We start from the raw sequence: 26,613 nt of genomic DNA on the forward strand, positions 1-26,613 counted from the left end.
GATGCTAAATGATATGGATTTGTTTTGCTGCTATCCCGCCCGCGGCGACTCTTGAACAGTCACAAGGGTTATGAACACAGTTTCCCGGCTGTCACATAACCCAGATTCTGTTTCAGCTCCGTAAAGCTTGAAGAGAACTTGTTTCCGCTTGCCTGTGAGGGTACAATCCAAAGAAAAACAATCGCCTTAGGAAAAGTCACATTTTCTCACCGCGAGACAAGTGAAAGTGTATTCTCTCTGCAAGATTAATATGCGCTGGCACTGTTTACATTGCACACATTGCACAATCTGTGTGCACTCAAGTGTTTAGTGGAACAGTTGGAAAAATATGGCTACCAAACAGACAGGATTCAGATACTGGTATATTATAATATTTATGCCAAGGGCCATGAATGGGACTCAAATCAGCTGATTTTGCCCTATAGGACTTAGAATCACTTCACATGTTTAGCATGATTACATGATATAAAAGGCTACGCTTGAAGAACAGTAGCCCTGTGTTCCTCTGAATGCTCTCACAGTGTCAGGAACTGGTCAGGCCAGATCTCTCATAAGCCCTGAGACACAACAATGAATTCCCACTTCATCTCATGACTTCACATCTTTTTATGGCTCACACTTTCTACCCGATACAACCAGGCGCAGAGGACACAAGCCGATCGCTCCCTGTTTTATTGCACTAAAGTATCAGCTCCTGATTGTTTACTTCCAGTAAGTGCAGTTAAGTTGAGGGAGGAGACTTGAGGGAGGGAGGGGCAGGAGGTCCCACCTGTCCAGAGAGAAGAAGAAACCTGAAGGCAGAGCACCGCTGCTGCCTACTGAAGAGGCAGAGGAGTGCAGTAGAGGAATGGCGACTAGCTAAAGGAGACACACTGGTGGCTGCGTTACCCATCGACTGCAGAGAGATCAAAATGGGTGGCAATGTCAGTCACAAGAACGGCAGCAGGCGAGCAAGCGCAAGAGGTCACACCAACAGTGCCACGTGAGTTAAATCACTCACCTGTTTGATGCAGATTTATTTACAGTGCATTATAGAGTCTACTGTCACTTGGTCTTCACTCATTGCCTTAAAACTGGTGTTAACAGCTGAGCCAGTGGTGGTTTTACCTCTCCCACATTACTGCTTCATATTTGTGAAGTCGTGTGCGGTATAAAAATAGCATTAGGAGTTCTAATGCTCTTCTATATTTTGTAATACTGTGCGTGCAACTGAACTTACATTCTTTATCATTTGCCGTGAGAGTGGCCTCTGTTGGAGTGTGCACTTGCACACACATGCAAATATTCACACACACTCAAAATGAAGCCAGAGATAAAGACTTCATGCGGATGGACTGTGAAGCATGTTTGCTCACTGGTCTTACACAAGTATGTGGATGAGTGTGTCTGTGTGCTTCTGAGCAAACAAAGAAGTGACAATAAAAAGGCCAATGTATCACATAGAACCAAAGACTTGAGCATATTAGAAATTTAATGTGCAACATTAAAAAAAAAGGAGTTGGGACACCAAGCAGTTGTAACTGGTTTAACATGATCACTTACAGGGTTGTCTAAACAGATACACAGTTGCCTCATCGAAGCATGATCTCATTGTGAGAAATATAGCTTTACTGTGTTAATATTTGCTTGAGGCGATTCATGTCATCTTTGTTCTGGGAGGCACAGTGGCAGATCTGCCCTCCTCTGCAGGTTGGACTACAGACACACTGGACCGTGAAACACACACTGCCGTCTTTGGGACTGTAAACATTAGACACAGTTCACTTATGGAGGAAGCAAACACACTGGACGACCACAGCTAGCGGCTTTTGTAAATTCTACTAATGCGCAGCACCGGAGAACCTGTTGATAGTGTTGTATAAACAGTGACGTGAGTGTGGTCGCATTCTGTCCTCTTCAGCAATGTTTCTCGAGCTGAAGGCTGAGCAAAGACAATTATCACTGTAATTTACAGACAATAGATCACATTTCCTAAGAAAGTAAAGAGACTCCCTTTGCTCATACACATCAAACCTCTCAGGTTTTAAATCCACAATAAATCTCTGAGTCATTCCTGACTTTGTCCGTCTGTGTCACACCCCGCTTGTGTGTTTGTCGTCTCTGCCTCTTCTGCTTTGACCCAGGCGTTGGATGACGTGCTCTTCTGTGTTTTTGGTGACAGCATATCGGGCTGGCACGAATCAGCGAATCTCTCGCGTGCTTTCTCCCAGTTCTTCTGGGACTTTGATCTGGTCATGGAGATGCTGTCCAGAGACATGGCAGCACCGGCCCCCAAACCCGACTGTGACTTTCTGATTTTTAGTTCAATCTGTGGAGAAAGACATGAGAAATAAATTATTTTGTTGTTTCAATGTACATTTTAGTCAAAACAGAATCTGCCAAAGGGGCACCAACAGATTGTCTTACCGGGTTCTTCATTCCGGTTCCCTCTTTGCCCAGTCCTTCTCCTTTCTTCCAGCCCATCTTTTCCAGCATCTTCCGTCCTTTATTGACCTCACTGATCTCCCTTTAATGCCACAAGTAAAACATGATACACAATTACCACTTCATCCATTCCTTTCTTTCTCCTGCGTTTAAAGTCAAAGACAAAGCACTTACTGATGAACAGAAGCGGGTGCATCATCTCGTTGGAAAACCCCCTCGCTGCCCACCGTCTGTCGTCGAGACTCTGCTCGGTCCTTGTATTTGGGGTTCTTCAGGGCTTTGGCCTCCTCAAACTCACTGCTCTGCTAACAGAAAAGCACGGAGGTGACTGGCTGCTTGAAGAGAAAACAGTTTAAAACTCAAACCAGCTGCTGTTAGTCCTGATAACACTTACCTGGAGGCCGTATTTGGCCTTCATCTGCTTCAGCTCTTTCTGTCTCAGTGCTTCTTTATCCTCTTTGGTGAGAGCAGGGCCTTTGGGAAAATACAAGAGGAAAGCCAAATATTTCACTCCAAATCAATTCTTTCTCATGTCCTTTAACACGATAAGGTAAAAACTGGGGAGTGCAAGCTCACATTTGTTTGAGGAATACTTTCAAAAATAAAAAAAGCCTATCAGGCTCAGTCCAGCACTGGTGCCTCACCTGTCTTCTCCTCCCTCCTGTGCTTGCTGAGGTGAGCCATCACCTGTCCAGGCTCACAGCCATCACAGGTATCAGTCCCTGAGTGGATGTGGAAGGACAGCACAGTCTCTCCCATCTTCACCTCATCACCGTGCATCAGTGCATGCGGCTCACACTTGGTTTTGGGCTGCAGGAGAAAGATTGGACTGGAATCAGTGCTGAGTTGAGGTTTTCCTGTTTTATTTAGAGGCAAGAAACAGACTAAATGGTGACCTGTAAGATCCTGTTGCCATTGATGACTGTTCCATTCTGGCTTCCCTGGTCCACAAGCATGTAGCTCTGCTGCTCCTGGTCAAAGTACACCTCTGCGTGGAACTGGAACCGAAGACACCTCACAGTTAGAAATGTCACATAACCGCTTAAATATACAAATGAATTACACTGATCCCTGGAGAACAACAGAAGAGAAGAGGGGTACCTTGCTGACTCCCATTTCTGGTATTCGGATTGCATGGTCCATATCTTTCTCTCTGCAACAGAAAAACAGCAAGGAGATTTCTGAGCCACTTTTATGATTTACTGAGGGATCAGTTCCTCATATTGTCCCAACGTGAGACACTACTTTAGTCCCGCAGAGCCGTGTCTTTGTGTCTTTGGTACAGCAGCCTTAGCACTGACAAACCCCACACACACTCACTTCTGCTTGGTATAAAAGCATTAAAACCCTTATTGAAATGTAACTCCTGCTGTCACGTGAAAAGAGCAGAAATAACACAAACCTGCCAACGGTGGCGGGAGAGTCGGCTGTGATGATGAACAGAGTGCCGACCTGCAGCACTGGAGATCTGACCACCGTCACTCTGACACAGGGCGGCCAAATGTCTTTGACTGCAAGAAAAACAATCCCACTGCTTTGTCCTAAGAAAGCTACAACTGACAGCCGATGATCTAACCGGCTTCATGTTAGAACCAGATTAAACACATTTACCAAGCAGTAGTTTTGAAGATGTGGTCTGAACAAGCTCTGAATTAGGCTCCATTTTTTTTCTCACCTTCCTGACTCTGAGTCTCCATTTCTGACTCTGGGCTTCCCTTGGAGGGGGAGCTGGACGATGATGAGAACGAGGGTGTGGACTCCCACTCCTCTCTCTCCGACTCTGTGATCTCACCCTCTTCTGGTTCGCTGTTCCCCTCCGAGTCATCGCTCCGAGTTGGGCTCTTCTTCTTCTTCTTCTGCTTTTTTGACTTGGATTTCTTCCTTTTCTTCTCTGATCTACCCTTATCATCACAGCGTGAGCCGTTTTTCTGCTTCTTCCTCTTTGACGAAGATCTTTCACTCTCTTCCCTGTGTTTTGAAGAGTCTTTTCTACGCGGAGGCACATCTGGACTGCGAGACCTTCGCTTCAGTTTTCGAGATTCTTTGGTCCTCTTAGTTGTTTGCTGTTCCACCCATTCAGCTTCTTCTTCTTCCAGCTTTAGCTCATCAAATATGAGTTCCTGCCATCAGACAGCCAACAGTGAGATTACCGTCTCCGGTGATGTTCACTGACTGAGAGCGTGCAAGATGGCTTTGTAGCTCCCACGTTCCATGACACGTCTGGCACTGTTTTGTGCAAGGTTTCAGTCTTCAAAGACAATTTAGACCTATAGACCTCCACCAAATTACAGGATTATGAGGGAAACCTTCAGTGATCTTAATATTGCTTTGCCCAGACTTATAAGCACAGGTGACCAAATCCTTGAGTCATTTGTGGTTCATGACAATGTACAAAATAACCATTTGAACAGTTGTTAGATTACACAAACAACTATTTGACATCCTGTGATGTGAAATGACTGAATGTTTATGATTCAGATTATCTTGCACTTGAGCTTTACTTTCCTAGTTTGACCATTACATTATTGATTTTGTTTAAATTGTATCACTTAATTTAGAGCTTCATATAGACCCAACAACACTGTGTGAATCATCACATTCAAATATTTTTAAGGTGTTACTTGTGTGAATAACTGTATGAGTGATTCATTAGTATTTCTTATTCCTCCAATTTCATAATGCTAAAACTACTGAATTAAGGCCCAGGTTAAAAGTATCTTGAACTATTCATTTAAACTGCTTTGCATGTTGGTATTAAAGGGGTACCTCTGTGGGAAGCAGTAATCCAGTAAGAAGAAATCTTCATTTTAGCCAATGAGTTAGTCACATCTTGCACCTACAGTAGGTCAGAGAATAATCTTTCAGTCAACTAGCCTAACACTTGTAAAAAAAAAAAAAAAAAAAAAAGCAAGCATTTGAAGACTGAGACCAATCAAGTCATGAGGATTTGAAACGTCACGGTTTTTAAGGGGAACTACAAGGTCAAAAGCCTGCTCTCAGTCAACAAGTATAAAATGTCATGCATCAATAAAAGATCCAGGTGTTACATACCTTATCGTCCTGATTTGAGGTTTTCTTGAACCCTTTCTTAAACTTTCTGCCCTTCTTTTCACCAGTGAGCTTGTCTTGGCAAGGCTCTGCAGCAGTTTGTGCAGCAGGCACCTCGATCCTGGAATGAAACTGGTATCGTCCACTGTCTGCATCGTAGTAGTAGTAAATGCCCGTGTTGGCATCATAGTACAACTGACTGGCCTGAGGAAGAGAAAACATGCACAGTATAAGATCAGACAACTCTTCCAAAATGTCTGTCAAATAAAAAAACTAAATTGCTGCGAAATAAATTCAGCTACAGACGGTCCAATTTCACTGAAAAGGATGTTTGACAAACCGAGTCATAGTAGAAGCCTGTGCTGTGGTCATAGTACATCCCAGTAGTCTCATCAAAGACAAACCCAGTCTGTGTCATAGCCTCCTCAGCAGTGGCCCTCAACATATCAGCTATAGATCCTCCATCACCCTCCTGAAAGACACAATACCATTTACAGGTCATAACGTAAACTCCAGTTTAGAAATTCAGCAGATCTGATCACATCAACATCTCCCTATTAGAGTATTTTACATTAGTGTTGATACAATTAGCCAATTATTAATTTAGTTGAACTATCAATTCCAACTGCTAATCAATTTTTCAATGTAAAAACACCAAGCTTTTCCAATTAACTAAGCTTTTAATACAAAACCTCTGTTGTGGCTGCAACACTGCTGTCAGGCTGAACCGTCACATCGGCAGCTGCTGCTGGTGTTGAAACCTCTGCTGCCTCACTGCCATCGGCTGCATCCACTGCTGCTACTGCGTTCAGGCCTTCCTGAGTGTCTGCGGCCTCTGGGTTCTGACTGCAGCCTCCATAGTAGTAGTTGTAATAATCTAGAAAGGAACATTGTGACAGTTTACTCGTTTTCTAACTAACTGAAAGGATTGTCTAACTTAATTAATGTGCGTACGAAAGTAACACACCAGTTTCTGTCCATACGTATTCTTCTGTCTGAGTTTCACTGTCGACTCTGTCTTTTTCCTTTTTCTTCCGTTCATGAATCTCTGCGCTCAGCTGGTCAACCTGGATCAAAACATGTCAGATAAATTCATTTGGCAAACATTCTCGAAACATCCACTGTAATAACATAACAATTGGACATAACAATTCACAAATTCAGACTGATTTAACTCAGGGTTTTCTACAGTGTTTATAGTGGATGTGGAACACATCATCTAAAGACCACCTCCACTTACATCATAAAACATTGATCATACGATTATATAACAGCAGGGCTACAACTGACAATTATCTTCATTGTTGATTTATCTATCAATTATCTTATTGATTAGTCAATTAGTTGTTTGGTCTATTAAATGTCACAAAATGGTGAAGATTTTCAATCAGTGTTCCTCAAAGCCCAATATAGCATCCTCAAATGTCTTGAGGAAAGATATTCAGTTTACTGTCATAGAGGTGTGAAGAAACCAGAAGCTATTCACATTTAAGAGGCTGGGATCAGAGAATTTTGACTTTTAGTTTCTTTAAAAAAATCACTCAAACCGCTAAATTAGTCAAAATAGTCTGTGATTAATTTAATAAATGACAACTACTTGATTAATCGCTGCAGCTCTATATGTCGAACATATTGGGAACAAAAATTGTCTGCTGGATGAATAAAGCTATATCTCACAGAATCTTGGTAATATTTCCACTTCTGATTGTTCAATACTGATTTTTTTTAAATGATGAAGGATTAAAAAACAGTTTTGACGAACCCATTCAGAGTTATTTTTTAGCTTCCTATATGACCACCAGTATCAATGAATACCTTTACGTGCTGACAGAAAGAAAAGATAGGTCTTATCTCATTTTAACAAACACACTGAGGTCATTTCTACAGGTGTGAGTATGCACCGACCTGTTTCCTCAGGTCCTCATTGTAGCTCTCTGTGCTCCTCCGCAGTCTTTCGGACTGGTTCAGCTGTTTCTGTAACTTGGCCAGCTCGGCTCTGCACTCCTGGAGCTCCTGCTTCAACGTCTCTGCTTTCAAACGGAGCTCGGCTTCTTCAGACTCCGTGTCCTTTTCGCCATCTTCGTTCTCCATTAGTTCAACTGAAGACGTTAATATTCAACTTTAAAACGTACACATGAAGCAGTTTCGAATATTAGCCATAGTTAACAGAAGCTAGCTCATCAATCTGCTTCTGGAGGTAGTGTTAATTAAGTCTTTCGACAGAGACGGTAGATTTACAATTTTTTAGCACAGTCCTTCTGCTAAATAAGCCCACAAATACATTAACCAAACGCTGACCCTGACTGTACAAGCCTAAAGTTAGCCGGCGTCAGTTTACTATAGTAGCTGTCTGTAAGATGCACTTCTTACCGTTTACTTCGTTTTCGTCTCTTTGGCAATGAATTTCCTGTCAGCACGGCACGTGAACCGACCTGAAAGTTGAAAAAGGACATTTTGTAACTACCCTGTATTTCCGACACAGTCGAGTACATGTTTTGAGGATAATTAGACAGTTACAGTTATAACCGTTGTAATGTTTACTGTCCACCCTGTTCGGACCCGCCATTTACTACAGGCTAACTACGTCACAACGGAAGTACTTCTTCTTCAGGTTTGGCGGATTTCATTTCCCGTTGTGACTCTGACACATCTCGAGGAACTTTACTGCCACCCATCGACGAACCATTTTCTCTGCTCATTGGTGAAAACTAGTATATGTAGTACATTTAGTTTTTAATATTTTGCATTTAGCTTGGTTTCAAGTTACCTTATCTTAACTTCCCTGTTCCTTAAGATTGTGTGATTTAACTTGACGGCGCCATATTTTACCTCGGAGCCCGGTAAGTTTCACGAAACAGCATGCAGCGCTCCATCTGCTCTTTTCTCAATTGTCTAGTCCTTTATTATTATTATTATAGACTGCACTGATCTTCCTCCAGTCTACACTGGAGAAGAGGTGACATTAGTCCGTGATGTACGTTGAGACTCTGATTAGCCTGATTTTCCAGTAGCATTCTGAACATTTAAAAATTAACTTCAAATTTTTTTTTTTTTTTTTTTTTTTTTTTTTTTTTTTTTAGAAATTAGAGGTTGTTGTTATGAGGTTGCTCAGTGTCTAAGTGAATTGGCAAGAATGTGAAGTTTAATTTTATTTATTTTTATTGATCCCAATACTGGGAAATTACTTCTCTGCTTTCAACCCATCGCTGGGGAAACACACACACGCAACATGCACCATGCAATGAAACACACACAGGAGCAGTGTGCTGCAATCAAGCGCCCGGACCTCCAACCTCTAGGCCACAGCTGCTAATTCCTAACTATAAGTAAATTAAAACTCCCTCATTATTATGGTTTGTACTGTGTTTGTCAATGACTTAACGTTAATTAGGTATTTGCAGCTATGTTTATTTTCGCAGAAGTTTTCACTGTCTGGATGTCGTTAAGCGCTCTCACCACTAGATGTCAGTGCAGCACACAGATAGTGCTATTGGACGGCTCAGAGTGAAATTGAGGGGACTTGTGTAATGTGAGGGACTTTTTAATAGTCTCTGGCAGGATGTGGTCATCACTTAAAATGTTTTCTACGAGGAATTTTAGCTGCCTCTAAATGGATGTTCAGTGCTCAGTTTGTGTGGTCTTTATAGCTGGCCATATTTGCTATTTGAGGACTGACATTTCAGTTTCCCTGAAAGGCAAAAGGCCGGACTTCTCTATGCTAACACTGGCTGTTGCACACATCATCTCTGTCAACGGCCCTGCTTCCACTTGTTCTTCCTCTTCCTCCTCTGTTCCTCAAACACTCACATAACTATTCTTTTGGCCACATTTGGATTAATTTCCTTCCTCTCTGTCTACACTTTCAGCCTCAAGAGGAACGGCTGTTAATGATGTGGCTCCGCCATTGTCCTCTAAAAATGAAACAGTCTCTATTTATGGCAAGAGTGTATTTAAAGTATTGCACTGTAGACATACTGTAAATATATCAAGGGCTCATGTGTAAATTTTATCTCTGCAGTCTTTCACATACTCGAGCTGTGAAGTAACAGCGCAGCTTTGTCAGAAACAGATCGTTACTGCATCTTAAGCCTGACATGGAGACCCAACATAAATGTGTCATTAGTCACATGTTTACAGTGACGGGAAGAATGGAAGTCGCTGTGTCAGCTGAGAAAAACTTCACAATAGGTTGACAAGGCCGAGGTTGCTTTCGTTCTAGTTTTAGTGACTTTCTGTTTTCTCAAAAATGGCTTTTGAGATCCTCCCACTGCGTTTGAAATCTGAGCCCTTTTGAGTTGTGTTTGGATTTTGTCGCCGCTTCAGACTCCTTGGCAGGACTTCTGGTGGTGGTGGTGGTAGAGCGGCCTCTAAGAACGGGGTGGTCTTTTATCTGGAGACACACACAGCTGCCTCACGCAATCTACTGATGTTTATTGATGCCATTTTTAGACTAGAAAAGCAGGCACGAAGCTCTCGTCTGTGAGTGCGACTGGTCTGTTTTTACAGGAGTGGAAAAGATGATGGTTTTCAGTTCAGCTTTCTTTAAGTGTGTTTCTAAAAACTGGGAGAAAGCAGTCATGATTGTATGTTGGGGATGGTAACCCTCTCTTATGTAATCGACGTATCCCTAGCTACCATGAGTCTGTACTGGCCCCTCACCACGAGTGCAGGGAGCCATTTAGGATAAACAGAGAATCCATGGAAACAAAGAGTTGAATGCTCTCTCCACATGAGTTGTAGCTTTGTCTATCAAGCAAATATGATCTTAGTATTAAGGATCAAGGATTATTGACAAGGATTTCCGCTCATAAAGTGTGGGAAGAGTTTCCTCGTAATAAGGCTGAAATACTGAGGCTCTCCGCTGTGGCTCAGTGACTTCAAAAACAGGAAAGCCTGCTGCTTTTGCACCAGACAAGAAAGACATACTAATCCCAGAATAAAAGCACAAATTGATCCTCATGCTCCGGTGATAATCGCTCTGTACCACCTCTTAACTACTACTTGCACATGATCAGTGCAAGGGGGGATCCTCCTCATCCTCACCCCAACCTCAAGCTCCACCAGACCCAGACGGTAAATAAGTGGGCAGAGGACAAACTCCACCCTTTCGGGTCCAGTGTGGAAACTCTGAGCCTGACTGAGACACGTGTGTCTGTGCTCCTACACTGGAATTTGGGAGGAGTTTAGCTGCTGCGTGGCCAAGTCAAAAGCTGGAGGAGGAGTACGCTGCATTAGAAAATAATAAACATGCGCTCTCAGAAAAACATCAGATAATCATCAAGAAATCATCTGTCAGTTGATTTGTTGATTTCAGCTTGTGAGTGCTGTGCCTCTGTTTAGGACAGGGTCTGTCTGCATCATCATTTATGAGACTCTTCCCTTTGACACATTGAATACAGTTTGAGTTTGCTTTGCTGGTTCATCTGCAAATTAATACATAGATTCACATTTTTTTCGTGTCAATCTTAATGCAGTACTCACTTGTTCGTCTGTGCAATGAAAGAGTTACTGGTGGCTGTAATGAGTCCCCCTCTCAAACCTGGCCATGAAGAAACCACATTAGAAAATTACTTTCTAATGCGATTCCAGTGTAAGACATGGAGGACAAAATCCACAATACATCCTAACCAATACTGGACTCTTGTGGCTGACACTATATCAACATTTGTGCATTTAAAAAATAGTAATAAATAGTAATAGTATTACTTTTTTAAAACATGATCTATGTACATACTGACCACTTACACATAAAAAATCAGCGCCAGTGCCCTCTGGTTGACAAATTGTAATGGTGACACGGTTTCTAAATGATCGCAAACCTAGTTTGGCCTTTCTGTGCTGCAGCTCCTTGTTACTCATCTGCTGACGTATACACTGATACCGATGCATCTGCACTAAGATTATGTTGGCCTCTGAATTGGCCCGGTGATTTATCAGTGTGAATGATGTAGATTTTCTTCCCCATCTGTTACATTATGAAAGCATTAGGAGGCTCTTCTCAGTCAGTATGGACAGGAGAAATGATTACACTGACCAGTAACTTTAAATGTACATAAAGCCATGTGAGTATTGTTTTAGGGTAGACTTAAATAATGTGAACCTGTCTTTTAAGCACAGAAGCTTTGGCCACTTTGAAGGTCTGGCATGTGTTTCATTTGGCTTTTAACACTCACATATGAAGGTAGCCATCGTTAGACTTGCTTTACAGCTGATACCTGCTTCTAATTAGCATTTACTCAAATAAAAACGGCCTTTAATAACAGTAATAATGATGCACTTTATCCATAAAGCCTGCCATAAAACAGCATGACAAACTTCTAAACATGTGAAAATCAAAGATAAAACAATAGCACAATATAATTAAATACAATCAGGGCACTAAACACACAGAGAATAAAACAGAAAAAAATGCACAATAATGAAATGATCCAAAAAGTGTGAAATAAGAACAGACAAAACATATTAAAAATAAAGTAAAACAGATGACAATAAGGGTTTGATAAAAAACATCCAGACATTCAACACTTGGTTTCTGATACACAGGACATTGAGTGATGTAGGTTGTCTTCTTCACTGGTTTGTGATGGGACATTTACATCTGAGTGTCTATATGAATGTTGTGTTTGTGGAAAACATGTCCAGAACATGACAGAACATTAACAGGGGCAGAGATGGATCCTTGAGGAACACCACTGGACTGAAACAGTTCTGCTTGACAAGTTACTATTTAAACCAGTTCAAAACAGCTGAGTCAGACTCATTTTTCAAGGCGATGCCACCACATCATGCGATCATCAAACAGAGAGCTCTGATCAAACTGCACAATCAGCATCAGCTGTTAGTAACAGATCACTTGCAGCAGTGTTTCTGATTATGATTTGGTTGCATGGAGAGTCCTCTGTTGATGCTAGTGGATGGATTTGGCTTTTATAGTTGCATTTGTTATTTTAGAGAACGGTCTCTAACCCTGTCGAGGTATTTCAGACGCATCACGAGTAATGGCGTGGTGTCGTTTCCTTTACAACATTCAACAATGTGTACCTGTGTCAGATGCTACAGTGGGCTTTTACCCTTCGTGGATGAGTGCATTGAAGTGGTCTGAACTGCTGGCTCAGGCAAACTGAATCCAGCTAGGTATGCCCTCACCTGAGGCTATCCAACGGAACTGGTTCCCCTGGTTCTGCATGCCTGCCTGCCACTGGATGGGAGACACAGCTAATTGTTTAACAGCCTTGGGGGAGTAAAGGAGGCTTAAAGATCCAGCCTCACATTCCTAACCTCTCTCTGGCTATAAAATGTGGAGCCCCAACAGTTCAGCTCCTCCTCTTCGTCCTCCTTCTGTGTTTGTTTTCTGTCTCCCTCCTTCTGCTTCAGAGTGGAAGAGTGGCCTGACAGGGACGTACCATTCTCCAACCACAGGGCAGCTCATGTCGTTGAATGAAGGGAAGCCGCTTCATTTTTAAAGCTTCAGGCTTCCTGCCTCCCCTGCTGTGTTTTTTGTCAGTGGGCTGGCCCGAGGTGGAGGGGAACGGTTGGAGGGGGTTTCAGAGGAGGAGAGAGTGAGAACAGCATTTTGAAACCCAGCTGATCAGAGCTGTGGTATTCTGCCACAGAGGCAGAGGCAGAGGGAGCGTGACTGGGAAAAAGAAAAGAGGTGAGAGGGAAAGCAGCTGAAATCTTTGCAATCTGAAGACTGAGAATGTACGAGTAGAAGAGTGGAAAAGAAATATCTCCTTCCTTATCATGAGAAACTGGGCGCTCCTGTGAAGAGAGAGGCTCTGTGGAAAGATGTGAGAGCTGTTGGCAGGGTGGAAATCTGAAGAGGAGGAATCGCACAGAAAAGGATCTGACAGGCTCTGGAAACCAGCCCAGTGAACCCGAGAGTCTACAGAGGGTTGAAGAACCCCCGTGGAAAGAGGAGGGATGTCTTGGCTGTCACCCGTGTCATGGGCCAAATGGACGTGGACGGCGGTGCGAGGGGGAGAGGGAGAGGGAGAGGGAGAGGAAGATGAAGAGGGGCTGGAGGCCAGCGAGGAGAGGGAGCAACGTGGAGAGACGGGAGAGGAAGAGGAGGAGAGATCTCAAGGCTGCAGGCAAGTGCTGGAGCCCTGAGACTACTATGATTCACACTGTCTGGACTGAGGAAGGGGGCATTTTCACATAATGTTCATGAGTGTGTGTGTGTGTGTGTGTGTGTCCACCTGTCAGGTTGAGGATTCTTTGATATTATCATATCTGCCTCAGGCCTCTTTTACATGTTGACACGCAGAATGTCCAGTGTGTGATGTAGTCGTGCAGCGCTGACACATTTGTGGCGTGGCCGCGGTTCAGACGGTGACAGTGTTCAAACTGTTTTTCTCAGCCTCACCGGTACATCCTCATTTCTGAGGCTTCACAGAAATAACACACACTCCAGCGCTGCAGTCAGGTACGCTTCAGTTTAGTGATGTAATCACCGCGAACACACAAACATGACACATGCTCAAGGCATCATGGCCGTATTGTCTCCGCTCCTCGTGCCTGCTTTGATTACACATTATCTCGGCCACTGTTCCAGTTTGACACAAGGATTCACAGCAGTTTTATTGACCAGGTGATATTTCACCACCCTGTGAGAATCCATGGTTGTTTACAATCCCAGCAGATCAGCAGTTATCTAATCAGAGTCACATCAATATCTCACTACGCTGTGATGGGGCTTCCTGAAGTGATCACATCAAACTGACTGTTGCTGCTCTGCAATGTTAAAATCCCAAGTCAGCGTTAAATAGTCCGTGTATCTTGCAAACTGTATTCAGCTGCAGTGTTCACGTCTTATATTAAGACAGATGTAGTTTGTTTGGTGCTGTCTCGTACCTCAAACTGTATAGTGTTAAAGATGTGACAGGAAGGAGTGGGCCGCCCTATTTCCTCTTTCTCTCATTTTACACAGCCTTTTACTTCTTCCCATTACTGACATGAATCAAATAATGCGACGTCAAAGGAGAAAGTAAGATGTCACATAGAAGGATTTGGGTCATCTGTGCACATGATACCTAATAAATTGTGTGTATAATGTGATTATAATCAGTACACTTCAGATTTATATTCAAAACAGCATTGACACTTATAGTATCAGCGGTAAGATCACCTCTCTCTGATCTTTGCTGTTTTATGCAAAAAAGATTATGTATCTGTGTGTGTGTGTGTGTGTGTGTGTGTGTGTGTGTGTGTATAGATTTAAAAAAGATTACCACCTTTAGCCTCTAAAGAAATCAAACGTTAGGAGGTAACATCACTCTTTGGTTGACATGCAGCCTGCTGTGATGACGGGTCACGAGTCGACACTGACTCACGTTAAAGTATCACAAGGTAAACAGGTCGAGGAACACTCACTTACATTATGATGTCATGCGTCCTACAGTATCTGGAGTCAGCTATGTATGATCTGTATGACTGGGAACAGAAATAAAGACTTGCATTTGTTCTTCTACTTGCACATATTGCACATTTTAATGCACAGTTCACAGTGCTGATTCAGCCTTTTGCTTTTATACATAGATCCAGTATTCATGATGTGATCGCTGCTCCTCAGTTACAGAAGGGATCTTTTTGTCCTCCAGCTTTCTCATTCGCTTTGAATGTTTGGGAAGTTCATGCTCTCTCTCTCTCTGCCTCTCTCTGGCTCCACAGCTCTGACTCAGAGGGTCATTTTGACACTCCTGAAGCAGCAACTCCTGTCCGCGCCCCTCCGACCTTCCCAGGAGAGCTGGAGAACAACAACGCTGAGCCAGACAAAACAGGTGAGGCCACTGCTGAGCAGATAACAGTCAGAGAGAGAAAAGATGCAGAAGAAGAGGCGAGGAGGGCGGTCTGTCCAAGACGTAAACACACTGCAGTAACCCCTCGGGGAAGCAGAAGCTTCTCATTATCATTGCAAATAGTAAAGAGATCAGAAGACTTGTCTTTACATATGTACACTGCACATATAGTACCCACAGTGTACCTCTGTGAAGTTGCCATGGAAACAAGAGTCTTTTGATCTGTGTGTGAATGTGCTCGTATTTACAGTCGACGAAAGAAAAAATGTTTCTAAAATGTGTCAGCAGAGTCATCTTTATTGTTAAAATAATCACTTTAAACAGCACATTTGCTCATGTATGAATTCCACCTCTGTGTCTGAACTGTAGCGTATCAGGTTCACCATGCCAGAGTAATTGGATACATATGTCCGTCTGACTGTTCCAGGAATGTACCCACCTATTGCATTGTAGCTTTAACTATGAGTACTATGACAAGTTGGGCCAATACTCAGATTTTATATGGATCACACAAACATGTCAGTTGCGGTGTTTCGGCACAGAGGCCTAATGTTACTAATACCTAACCTGTGTGCTCGGTGTGTTAGCTGGTATGCACACTGAGTAGCGGTTTTGGGTGGGTTTTGGGTGTGATGATGGCGGAAGCGCTGTCATTGTCATTTGAATCACTGAGAGGAGGAGCCTTTGGCGGAGTGTGGGAATGGCCTTTGCTCTGGAATTCAACAGGTTCAACAAAAGCCTCGGTTCGCCCTGTTTTGTATTGGTGACTGATAGAGGTCACAGTGAGGGGAGCGACTGAACAATGCTGGTCATCAGGCTGAAACCATCATGTAGCTCACTTTTTAAGGAGATTTTTGTTGAGGCTGTTTCTTGATATAGATTCCTTCCTGTAAAACAGCTCCAACAACGTTTTCCAAAAGTGTACATTGTGAAAGTCACCCGGCATAGAGCGAGGAGGGAGTTCAGGTTTTGTTTCAACCACAAACATCCCTTCCTGCAGCTGTGAATGAGGAAGTTTGGATCCTGGCAGGCAGGAGATGAAGAGCCTCTAGAAACTTCTTCGAATGTAAACATGCTGATAGCTGTGTACGTCTGTGCCCATCCAGAGTCTCCATTACTACATCAGCATCAGTCTGTACATGATAACAGTTTATAAATATTTAATAGATCCAGTTGAAGGCTTTGTTTAAGCCAAAAAGGCACCTGATTACATTAACAAACGGATACTTGCTTTGTATGTCCCCTGTGGTGAAATGCATGATCATCATCAGCACTATCTGGCAGTGTTTTGGTTACCAAGCACAGGTGCATAACACTTTTTACTCCTACTAAAATCAGTTAAGTATATCATTACAAAATGATAATTAAATGCAAAACAATCATTTTACAGTATTAATCAAATTCGACCACATGCTTTGTGTATTATTGCTACCTTCATAAACACAAGAGCGAGAGAACAAAGAGAGAATCTTAGACTTTTCTACTGAATATGCATGTGGATATGGACGAGGACATGTTTGTATGGGCATGTTGAACTGCAGTCACTCTTGGGGAATGACACTCTGGCAACACGCTAACGTGAATGAAAGTAGGTAGAAACTCAGCAGGCTGTGCTAGTCTCCTAGCAACATAATATTACATGAATATGGCGGGTATGACAGGCGTGCTGAAATATGTTGAAGTGTCAAAAGGTTCCCTGCAGGCAAAATTAAACCACAGCAGCCACTGTCCCTGTTGTCCTCAAAACACTATAAAACAACCACAGCTCTTCTTTTCCCCTCTTCTGCCCCTTTTCTAATGCACTGTTTGGTTTAAATGTCATGGCCCTCATAGTAAGACATCGCCATGGCAACAGCAGCAATTGGAACAGTTGGCTGGCTTGTAACCAATCAGATGTCACCTATATCTGAGTTTAGATTTGATTGGATAGATTATGTGAGGAAGGGAAGGTGCGCATGCAGTTTTAGTTTTTGCATTTTGAATATGTTTTTATGGTTAATTCTGATCTTTTTTTCATTCCATTTCTCGTTCAGATGCGGATAAAGAGGAGCACCTGATCGTGACTGCGCCTGTTGGGGATCAGGATTTTTTGCTCAACCTCAGCATGGGTCTGGATGAGCCTGCGGTCCCCATGGGTGGCCCGCTGAAAGTAAACATCCAGACCGTGGAAGCAGAACAAACAGAGAATCTTCCAGAAGCCCTGGGATCTGCGCCTGTCCCTGCTTCACCCTCAGTGAAGGAAACGCTTGAAGTGGCTAAATGCACAGCGCCTGCCTCTGAGCCATCCCAGGCCCCAGTCCCTGTCCTAGTTGCAGATCCTGTCCCGGATGTGACTCCTGCTCCAGCTCCAGCTCCAACCCCGGAACGAGACTCAGTCCAGAGCAGTGAATTTGCAGCCAGCCAAGCTCTGGAGCCCCCCGAGCAGAAACCTCTTGCTGAACCAGAACCACAGTGCAATGGCCTCAACCAGACGGAGCCCACTCAAAAGACTAAAAGCAGCAAGTCTAAGCCTCCGCCCCTGAAGGTAAAGGCCCCGCTAGACGATCTTACCCAAACAAATGAGGAACAAGAACTTCCTATTCCCAAGGGCACTTATAAATTTGACCCCGACCAGCTGGACGACAGCTTTAACCCCTTCACCACCGGCGGATCCAAAATCCAGAACTCTCCCCCACCGTGTGGTTCAAGCTCTCTCCCAAGGCTCGAGCCACTTGGTGGTTCATTGCCTGTCTGTGAGGCCAGCTCAGCAGCTCCAGCAGACTTGGAGATGATGGAGGCATCATCAAAGGCGCAGTCCATGGTGCTGGATTTCAGTCTGGACGAGGGGACAGTCAGCAAGCCACCTCCGAGGAAATTAGGTGGTAAAAAGACAGCAAAAGTCAGCAAACTCTCTGCTAAGAAGCAGAAGCCCAAAGGATCAGCGGCTTCCAGCAAACCTGCACCAGAACCCACAGAAACAGATTCTGAACCAGTGTCAGAACCAGTTCCTCAACCAGCATCAGAACCAGTTTCTCAACCAGCATCAGAACCAGTTTCTCAACCAGCATCAGAACCAGTTTCAGACCCTCTTCCAGAACCTGCTTTGCCAGTCTCAGACTGTACTGCACCTCTGAACCTTGACGATGTTCCTATTCCTAAGACAGGAACGTACAACTTCGATCCCAGCCGGTGGGACGACCCGAACTTCAATCCCTTTGGTAGTAATAACAAAATGAGCAGCTCTCCGGTGCTCCCTAAGGGCTCTTACAACTTTGATCCAGACAATTTTGATGACTCTGTGGATCCTTTTAAATCCTCCAAAACCCTGAGCACAGACGACTCGTCCAGTAGCATCCCGGAGCCGGACAAAGTAAAAGTGAAAGAGGGAGGCAAACAGAAAGCAGGGCACCCGGCAGGAGAGAAGAAAGTGAGGCAGATTCCCAAGAAAAGCAAAGAGAGGACAATCACGTAAGTCTTTTCTGTCTTTCCCCAGGAGTTTGCAGTTTTAAGGCTATAACATTATCACCAATAATAATAAGTCAGATTTTACTATATATAATATATACTCTCATATAAGGTTGAGATGTATCTTTCTCCATTTGAATGTGTTAGTATTTACATCTGCTACTGGCTGGATGCACACCGAGCAATGCTTTGAACACACGCCGAACACTTAACACTGCATACTGAGCATTGATGCACTTCCCAGGTTATATATAGGCTCTTGAAAGCTGCAGTGCTTTGGACTAGTTTCAACTTTTCCAGGCCTGTCGGCGTCCTGTGTTTATGCTCAAACTTGAACCTATCTGCTGAGTATCTAACATGCTGAGCTGAACACCTTTAGCCACTCACTCGCTCTTCTTTGTCTCTTCCCCCTGCTCTGTTCTCCATTCCCTTGATCAATATCCCCTTCATCCTTCATCCTTCCTTCTCTTGTGTGTTACGCAACCCCCAACCTCTGCTTTCGTCCTCTTCGATTAGCCCCAGGACATCTGAACAAGTCAAGTTTCTCTGTTTTCTGTTGTAAGTACTCTCACTATCGACGCTCTCTTTCTTTTGAGCATGCTGGCTTTCCATTTTACTGTCACCGTGGCCTGTGCTGGGGTCAGAGCTGACCTGCTGAAGGAGCATGCGAGGGAAATACTGTCTTCCTCGGTGTCACCTCAGTTCTCAAGCCCATCCCCTGTTACATCAACAAGTTAATTTGTCCCATCTGTGATCCTTTCAGAAGCTGGGCAGTACTAGTGTGGTTATATTAGATATGTATGCAGCTGTGCCTAATATATCTAATATGATGCTATGCAATCAGCTCAGAATGCATAGAAACGCTTGCAGCTGTATGGTTGTACAAACAGGAGGAAGATTAATTATGATGTTTAAGTATGACTTTGGGATCTATATATTCTGACATGTGTTGTCATCGTGTGCTTGTTTTGTAGGAATTCCTGTAAAGTTCAGAAATACGATGAGAGCCAGTCCCTGGTGCTCGACGTGTGCAGTCAGGTAATGTGTGTGCTTCTGCGTGAGTGTTGTGTCGGCTGAAACGTTTCACCTTACTGCAGTGGCACCGCAATGTCTATTATTCAGCAGCTGTCTAACCTCCCGGCCTCACCTCTTCTCACACACACACACACACACATGCATTCATTGTGACACAAGCTGACAGTAGCACCAGCAGAGACTCCAGCTCTGCAGTGCTGGCTTGGCACAGTGACAGATCTGTGACTTATCACTCTGCAGTCAGATATTAGTCTGCTGCTGCTATGTGCCCTCGACATTATCACCTCCTCCATCCTTCAGCGATATCCTCAAGATATTATACAATACCAGAGTCTCAAAGATAACTTATTATAGCAGAGTTTGTCAAGTTATATAATGTTGCTTCCCTTGTTGGAATCTATTCATTAAACACTGCGTTCCATTAGATCTCTGCAACAGTGATATACTCATACAGTACACACTTTGTTTTTATGTAAACAATTGATTTCAGGACATGTCAAACTTTTGATTTCCAGCTGTGAAATACATGCCACCATAATGTGGCTCCTGTCTTCCTCCCCTGTCTTCAGGAAGAGGATGAGGTGGTGGTTCAGACCCCCGAGATCACTCAACGAGTTCATCACGCCACTGATGAGGAGAAGCTTGCCTCCACAGGCATTATGGGCCAGACAACAGACAGCAAGGAGGAGAGAAGAGAACCCGAATGCAATAAAGCACCTGCGACAAAACAGCCAGTCATCGATATACCTGCTATGAAGGGTAAAGACTCTTTTCAGCTCCACTGATAGACATCGTTGTAAATTGATTGTATATAAAGACACTCACGCTAAAGGTGACACGTTTTTCCCTGTAAATCAACTTTAGTGAAAGCACTAACTGGCCTATCTGCTCACAAAGCAATGCATGTTTTATACTGTGAAGCAGCACTTGTAGACTAAATATACCAACAGTCATAATATCTGGTCTCTTTTATTCCACCTGAACTTCTACATTTGCATGTGATGTATTTAACTCCTTAGTATTTTATAGGAAATATGAAAGGCTCAGTGTGTGCATGAGGCATGGTGGTTAAGACGTAAGCATGACCATTCAAACAGGATGAATTTTTGAACAACGAGAGTGACTCAGTTACATAATTTTCTCAGCAAGTACTGCAGAGTAATGGAGACTGCAAAGAAATAAGAATATTTCAACTTTATGAGGAAAAAAAGTGAGGCATGCATGTTCAGCAAAAGCCTGTCCTGGATATAAAGAAAGTTATAAACATTACACACGGAAACAAATGCATCCCACAGTTGTGCATTAAAGCCAGACTGCGTATCACACTGTATCACAGAGCCAGAACCAGGACAATCTAAAGAAAACCAGACAAGCAGTGCCATATTCTTAATGATGAAGTTCAGGCAAGTTTTTGGCATTGAGCAGAGATCGACGGCTGTGTGCACCTGATTCTTTCTGTACCTTAGATATGGGTAATCAGTGCAACAGTCATCTGTCATCATTTGTCATTTAATTGTGTGTTTTTGTCTCCTCAAAGGTTCCGACACAAAGACTGCAGATCACCTGGAGGAGAGGGACACCTGCAGCCTGAAAGACGACATAGTACGTATGGAAGCAGTGTGAATATTTAAACATGGCCAGCTTGTTTTGTTTTTGGCTCAATTGGAAAGAACATAGTTTATCCATAACTAGAGTCCTGCTTTTTTATTTTTTCATATTGGGACAACAGTTCACTTGTGTTTTGTGTTTTTTCTTGTGCCTCTCTCTGTCTTATTTTTGCAGCATTAATTTAATAGTTTTATTACTCACACGATATTTGTCTAAGACAACCAGACACCTTTGGGTTGTACAAATGTTTGATTAATAAAATCCACTCAAATGTAAACCATTTTCCCGGAGCACTCCTTGTAAACACATCATGTGATCTGAAATGAAATGTAAAAACAGCAGAAGTAGTGGCATGCCATCAGGGATCTGTTGTAGATGTGGATGTTCTTATCTGAGTTCAGACTGAGCTCACTGTGTGTTTTCTGCAGGTATCACAGAGTGAGATATCCATGAACCAAACAACAAAGGTGATCAGCAGCGAGGCCCCAAACACAGCAGCCATGTCCGAGGACGACGTGCCTCTGAGTGAGATGGACAAGGCAGCGGTGCTCACCCTGATCAGAGAAGAGGTGCGCCACTGCCACACAGCGCTCGTCTCATTAAGTGAATCCGCTGATGACTCATTTATCAGATGTGAACATTTTTTTCTCTTCGTGCCCTGCCTTCCATTCAGATCATCACCAAAGAGATTGAGGTCAATGAGTGGAAGAGGAAGTACGAGGAGAGCAGAGCTGAGGTTTTGGAGATGAGGTAGGAAGCTTCATTGTTTCCCCTGAGCCTTGCCTCATATTTAAATATATTACAGCATAGAAAACAATAAAAATGACTTAGAGGAACAAAGCTGACAAATGATGTACGTTCTGTTCTTATCTCCTCAGGAAAATAGTTGCAGAATATGAGAAAACTGTTGCACAGATGATTGGTGAGTTGCTGCCACCTGGTGGTGGGATAATCTCCATGTGGTTTGTTTAATAAGGCCTTTTAGGCTGAGTGCTGGCACTAATCTTATTGTCACTGCTTCATGTCAAACACAGTGTGCTAGAGTAGCCTACACATCTAGAACAATGGAAACATGCCACAGCTTTGCTACTTTAGAACTGTCTTTTGATGTAAAGCCTACACAATTTAGTAATATGTACTGAAATTTTGATATTTTCACTATTTCATCTGGTGATGGACCCTCATTCATTTCAAGGTTGCATTTGGCAGTCTCCTTTAAGTTGTGGCATGCATCTAGCCCTTACTTCCTTTAAACCTTAAATGTCTTGACTCCTCGGTGGGTTGCAGAGGACGAGCAGCAGCAGAAGACCCTGTCCTGCAGTAAGTCAGTCAGGCAGCTGACCGCAGAGAGGGATCAGGCCGTGGCAGACCTCAACTCTGTGGAACGCTCCTTCGCCGACCTCTTCAGGAGGTATGAGAACATGAAGGGAGTCCTGGAAGGCTTCAAGAAGGTCAGTAGAGCTTTGGTATGACTCTCATGAGATGCTATCCAGCCCACTACCACATAAAAGCCAGATCGCTAGATAATCTCGACACGTATCTCTCCAGAATGAGGAGGTGCTGAAGAAGTGCGCACAGGACTACCTAATGCGGATCAAGCAGGAGGAGCAGCGATACCAAACCCTCAAAGTGCACGCTGAGGAGAAACTGGACAAGTAAGCTTCCATGTCGTCAACTTGCAATTCCAGGATTCAGTAATTGGACTGGTTTTAAATTCTGAAAACCCATTCGCATTTCAAGGCAGTCAGTCACTCGGACGTCTCCCTCACTTCCTGTCTAACAGGGCCAACGAGGAGATAGCCCAGGTACGTGCCAAGGCCAACGCTGAGGGTGTTGCACTAAACGCAAGCCTGAGGAAGGAGCAGATGAGGGTGGAGTCACTTGAAAGAGCGGTCCTCCAAAAGGTAGGATGACTGCAAACATGATTAAAGTGGATTCACTGTGTTTAACTGTGTGAGTGCAGGGCAGGGTATGCTGAGAAACACGCTGGATAATTGAGGTTTAAAGCCTTTCACAGGGAGAGTCGTGTGTGTTACCTTACGCTTCCCTAAAGTCTGCTAAAAGGTGCTAAATGAGGCTTGTTTAAACATCAATGAGTCATTGACAAATGAATTGTGGTTTGTAGGAATTATTACTGTAAACAAGTAAGATCACAGTTGAGATCTTTAGTGGGCTTTATTTCACACCAGTGTTCAGATTGCAGCATAATCACCACAAAACCTGTTGTTTCCTGTCCCCTCATTGTCTTTGTTTTGCTTGGTTTTCTCTTGAAGTTCAGTGAGAAGGATAAATGTGACTTCCCATCAGTTTTTTACTTGTTGCACCTGGAGGAACTCTTCTCTCATCAGAAATGTATTTTTGCCTGTTTTGTGCAAGTAGTCACAATGTTAAAAAAGCTGTTTAGTGGTGTTTAGTCACAGTGACATGAAAAGCGCTACATTCACAGTGATCTGTACTGTGAAGTCCTGCAACGTGTGCAGGCACTGAGCACAGACCTAACAGATACATGTCTGCCAGCACACTGGCATAGCATCCAACACTAGGGGGCAGTGTTTCATTTACTAAAAGCAGAATCTGGTGAAAATTGAGAAGAAATCTAGAACCTCATTATCAACCCCTGAAAAAGCAAATGTTTTTGGCAGTTTTATACGTCTTTTTAGTTTATTGATGCGTGTCGGCCCAACAACAGTGTGGCCCTTCCCTGCCCCCTGTCAGTGGTGGACTCACTTAGACCCATTACATAAGTAAAAGTAGAAATATCATTGTAAAAATATTAAGTCCTAAATTCAAAATGTTGCGTAGGTGTTATCACAAAAATATAAACACACTCATTATGCAGAATGGCTTCTTTCAAAGTGTTATATTATTATTGTATATGACATCATTCTGTGTTTCTCACCAGAAAATACACGTAAGAGCATTTTAACGTTGTTATTCATCAATGTGGAACCAACTCCAGATACTTTGTATAGTAGATTAGTACTACATCATATCATACAAGCATATCATGTATTTTTTATGTAAAAAGTAGCTATTAACTATAAGTGTAAAATATATATAGTGGAGTAAAAACTACAGTATTTCATTCTTAAATGAAATTAACTTGAGGAATAAAGTCACATAAAATGGAAATACTCAAGTAAGGTACGAAGAAGTGTGTCAAAAGTCCACTTAAGTGTAGTACTTGAGTAGATGTACTACACAGCACAATGGATGTAACCAGTTTAAATTTTGCAGGTGTGCACGTGGACTCTTCTGCTACAGAGAAACATTTTCTCTGCTGACAGTTTGAAAGGCTTTCATTGCACCTGTGCAGAACTGTGCATCTGTTGTGTCATGTTAGCTTCACCACCAATGTCTAAACACTGTTCCTCTCTCTGCCCGTCACAGAATCAAGAGATCGAGGAGCTCACAAAGATCTGTGATGAACTGATCGCCAAACTGGGAACAGAATAAGAAGCCTTTACTCAAACTCTCTCTGCGGCATTCATGTAAATTCTGTACATGATTACATTTAAGCACATGTCAACCTTTCTTTCTCTCTGCTCACATTTTTTTTTTTTTAAACATTGAAATACTGAACGGTTGCTCTTTTGATCTTTTCAGACTGAACTATGAAACCAGAACAACGACTGGTCATTGCGTTAATCATGCCGTGGCTGTTGAAGAAGCACAAAGTTATCATGAGATGTGTTTTGTGGCTCAAGGATTCATCCGTATTAAACACTTGATCCTCTTCTTTGAAATGTGTTGCATTGGAAAAAATCAACCAGTTTGTTGTATTACAAAAAAATCCACTATCTTTTTCTACTGCATGTTTAACTCAGAACTGTAGGGAATAATGTGAGAACTAAGGGAAAGATGGTACACAGCACACACTTCTTTCACCACAGCGCACCTACATGTAAGTGCATGTGTTGATGATGCAGAAAGGACAAATCTCTCTACTGAGTGCCTGAACTGATCACAGCATATTAGCTTTCTGGCCTTTAGAAGTTTCTTTTGTGACACAGACATTTTAGATCTGCTGGTTATCTTCTTTCATCAGCAAATGCACTTAAAGTCATATTACAGAGTATTTCTTGAGCCGCCTTTGAGTTCGTTCCACTTTCTCGTTTCACAGGATACCATACACAGCGTGTGAAGTCCTCGGTTATGCAGGGTGTGAAGTTAAACCGCACAGTGAGGACATCTTGTACTCTATGCCCCAACATAAATCTCTGGGATTATTAAATATGAAGAGCACTTAAGAGAATCATATCTGAAATTCCGATCTATAATATTCATTTGATGATTGTTTGACAGCGATGGGTGGAAACTGAAGGCTGGTTTGAAGCTGAAGTCGGGAAAACTTTGCTCTTATTATGCTGTAACGTTAAACCATGTGCCATGTTTCATTTTCTCGCTCTGCGTATGAGTGCGGAAAAGTTAGAATCACATCCTGTCGCTGCCATGTAGATATTGTTGGACTGTGCCTTTATATATATATATATATATATATATATATATATATATATAAAGGATTTGTTTTCTTTGTTCCTCTGTTGCCAAAGTGTGCTGTATGCAGTATATAACTTTTATGATCAAAATATCCTGAACAACAGTGGGCTATAATGGGTTTGCAGTTTTAATGCTTTACCTACAGCAGATGAATGGTGGGCTACATTACTCTTTAAGGTGAAGGTCTGTGTGTTGGTGTGCAGCGGTTCATTGTGGAATAATTATCTTCATTGCTAACATCAGCATTTTCCGGTCTGAGCGAGCACACGTGTGCAGTTTTGTTCAGATGTGTCTCAGACATTAAGGACAGACTCTTCTGAGGAACCCTTCCTCCACGTCAGCACAATCAATTGCCAAATGTCATTGTAAAATGGAGATGGGTCTCAACGTGACTCTGTGTCCTGTTGTAGTGGTGTCACATTAGTCTGAAGGTGCTTTTCAATGCAAATCCATTGTTACAGTACAGTATGTGTACATTTTATACTTTACGAGAAGAATTTTGTCGCTAATATTTGTAAAATTGAAGAATTACGTATACCCAGATTGTATGTTACCTGCTATATTTTGTGCATTCCTGAATAAATGGTTAAGATTTAGTTTTATTCCAGTTTCCTCTTTTGCCTGAATCATTTAATCTGAGCGCACAAATCAGAAACACGTGACATCTTTGCTGCTCCTGTTATTATTGGAGTGATGAACGTAAACACGCGCACATGCTGTCATTGTTTGTTCCTACGAGGAAGCCAGAAGCCAA

General features: G+C 42.9%; 2 protein-coding genes across 5 annotated transcripts; one reads left to right on the plus strand and one right to left on the minus strand.

Moving 5' to 3' along the window:
• Positions 1-736: 736 nt before the first annotated feature.
• On the plus strand, positions 737-26,455 carry tacc1 (transforming, acidic coiled-coil containing protein 1). 2 transcript variants are annotated; one of them, XM_041945751.1, is made up of 14 exons: positions 737-982; positions 15,145-15,254; positions 17,306-18,719; positions 19,691-19,754; positions 20,321-20,510; positions 21,289-21,353; positions 21,788-21,928; positions 22,033-22,109; positions 22,238-22,281; positions 22,647-22,810; positions 22,908-23,014; positions 23,143-23,263; positions 24,750-24,850; positions 24,966-26,455. In XM_041945751.1, exons 1-13 carry the CDS (start codon positions 912-914, stop codon positions 24,813-24,815), a joined length of 2,634 nt encoding a protein of 877 aa, XP_041801685.1. In that variant the 5' UTR covers positions 737-911; the 3' UTR covers positions 24,816-24,850; positions 24,966-26,455. The 2 variants fall into 2 exon arrangements, with proteins under 2 accessions (XP_041801685.1, XP_041801677.1); XM_041945743.1 differs by lacking the exon at positions 737-982 and adding an exon at positions 12,962-13,565.
• On the minus strand, positions 1,460-8,050 carry aggf1 (angiogenic factor with G patch and FHA domains 1). Of its 3 annotated transcripts, none has more exons than XM_041945771.1 (16): positions 7,999-8,050; positions 7,843-7,904; positions 7,378-7,571; positions 6,440-6,539; positions 6,165-6,349; positions 5,813-5,944; positions 5,476-5,676; positions 4,100-4,544; positions 3,827-3,935; positions 3,526-3,577; positions 3,321-3,422; positions 3,069-3,234; positions 2,819-2,898; positions 2,599-2,729; positions 2,407-2,506; positions 1,460-2,308 (listed from the first exon to the last, which is right to left on the minus strand). In XM_041945771.1, the coding sequence occupies exons 3-16, from the start codon at positions 7,561-7,563 to the stop codon at positions 2,048-2,050; spliced, it is 2,250 nt and encodes a 749-aa protein (XP_041801705.1). In that variant the 5' UTR covers positions 7,564-7,571; positions 7,843-7,904; positions 7,999-8,050; the 3' UTR covers positions 1,460-2,047. The 3 variants fall into 3 exon arrangements, with proteins under 3 accessions (XP_041801705.1, XP_041801697.1, XP_041801714.1); XM_041945763.1 differs by having other exon boundaries at positions 7,990-8,039; XM_041945780.1 differs by having other exon boundaries at positions 2,599-2,726; positions 7,843-8,032.
• Positions 26,456-26,613: the final 158 nt, after the last annotated feature.

The sequence above is a fragment of the Chelmon rostratus genome, chromosome 2 (genome assembly GCF_017976325.1).
Source record: "Chelmon rostratus isolate fCheRos1 chromosome 2, fCheRos1.pri, whole genome shotgun sequence".
NCBI classification, from domain to species: domain Eukaryota; kingdom Metazoa; phylum Chordata; class Actinopteri; order Chaetodontiformes; family Chaetodontidae; genus Chelmon; species Chelmon rostratus.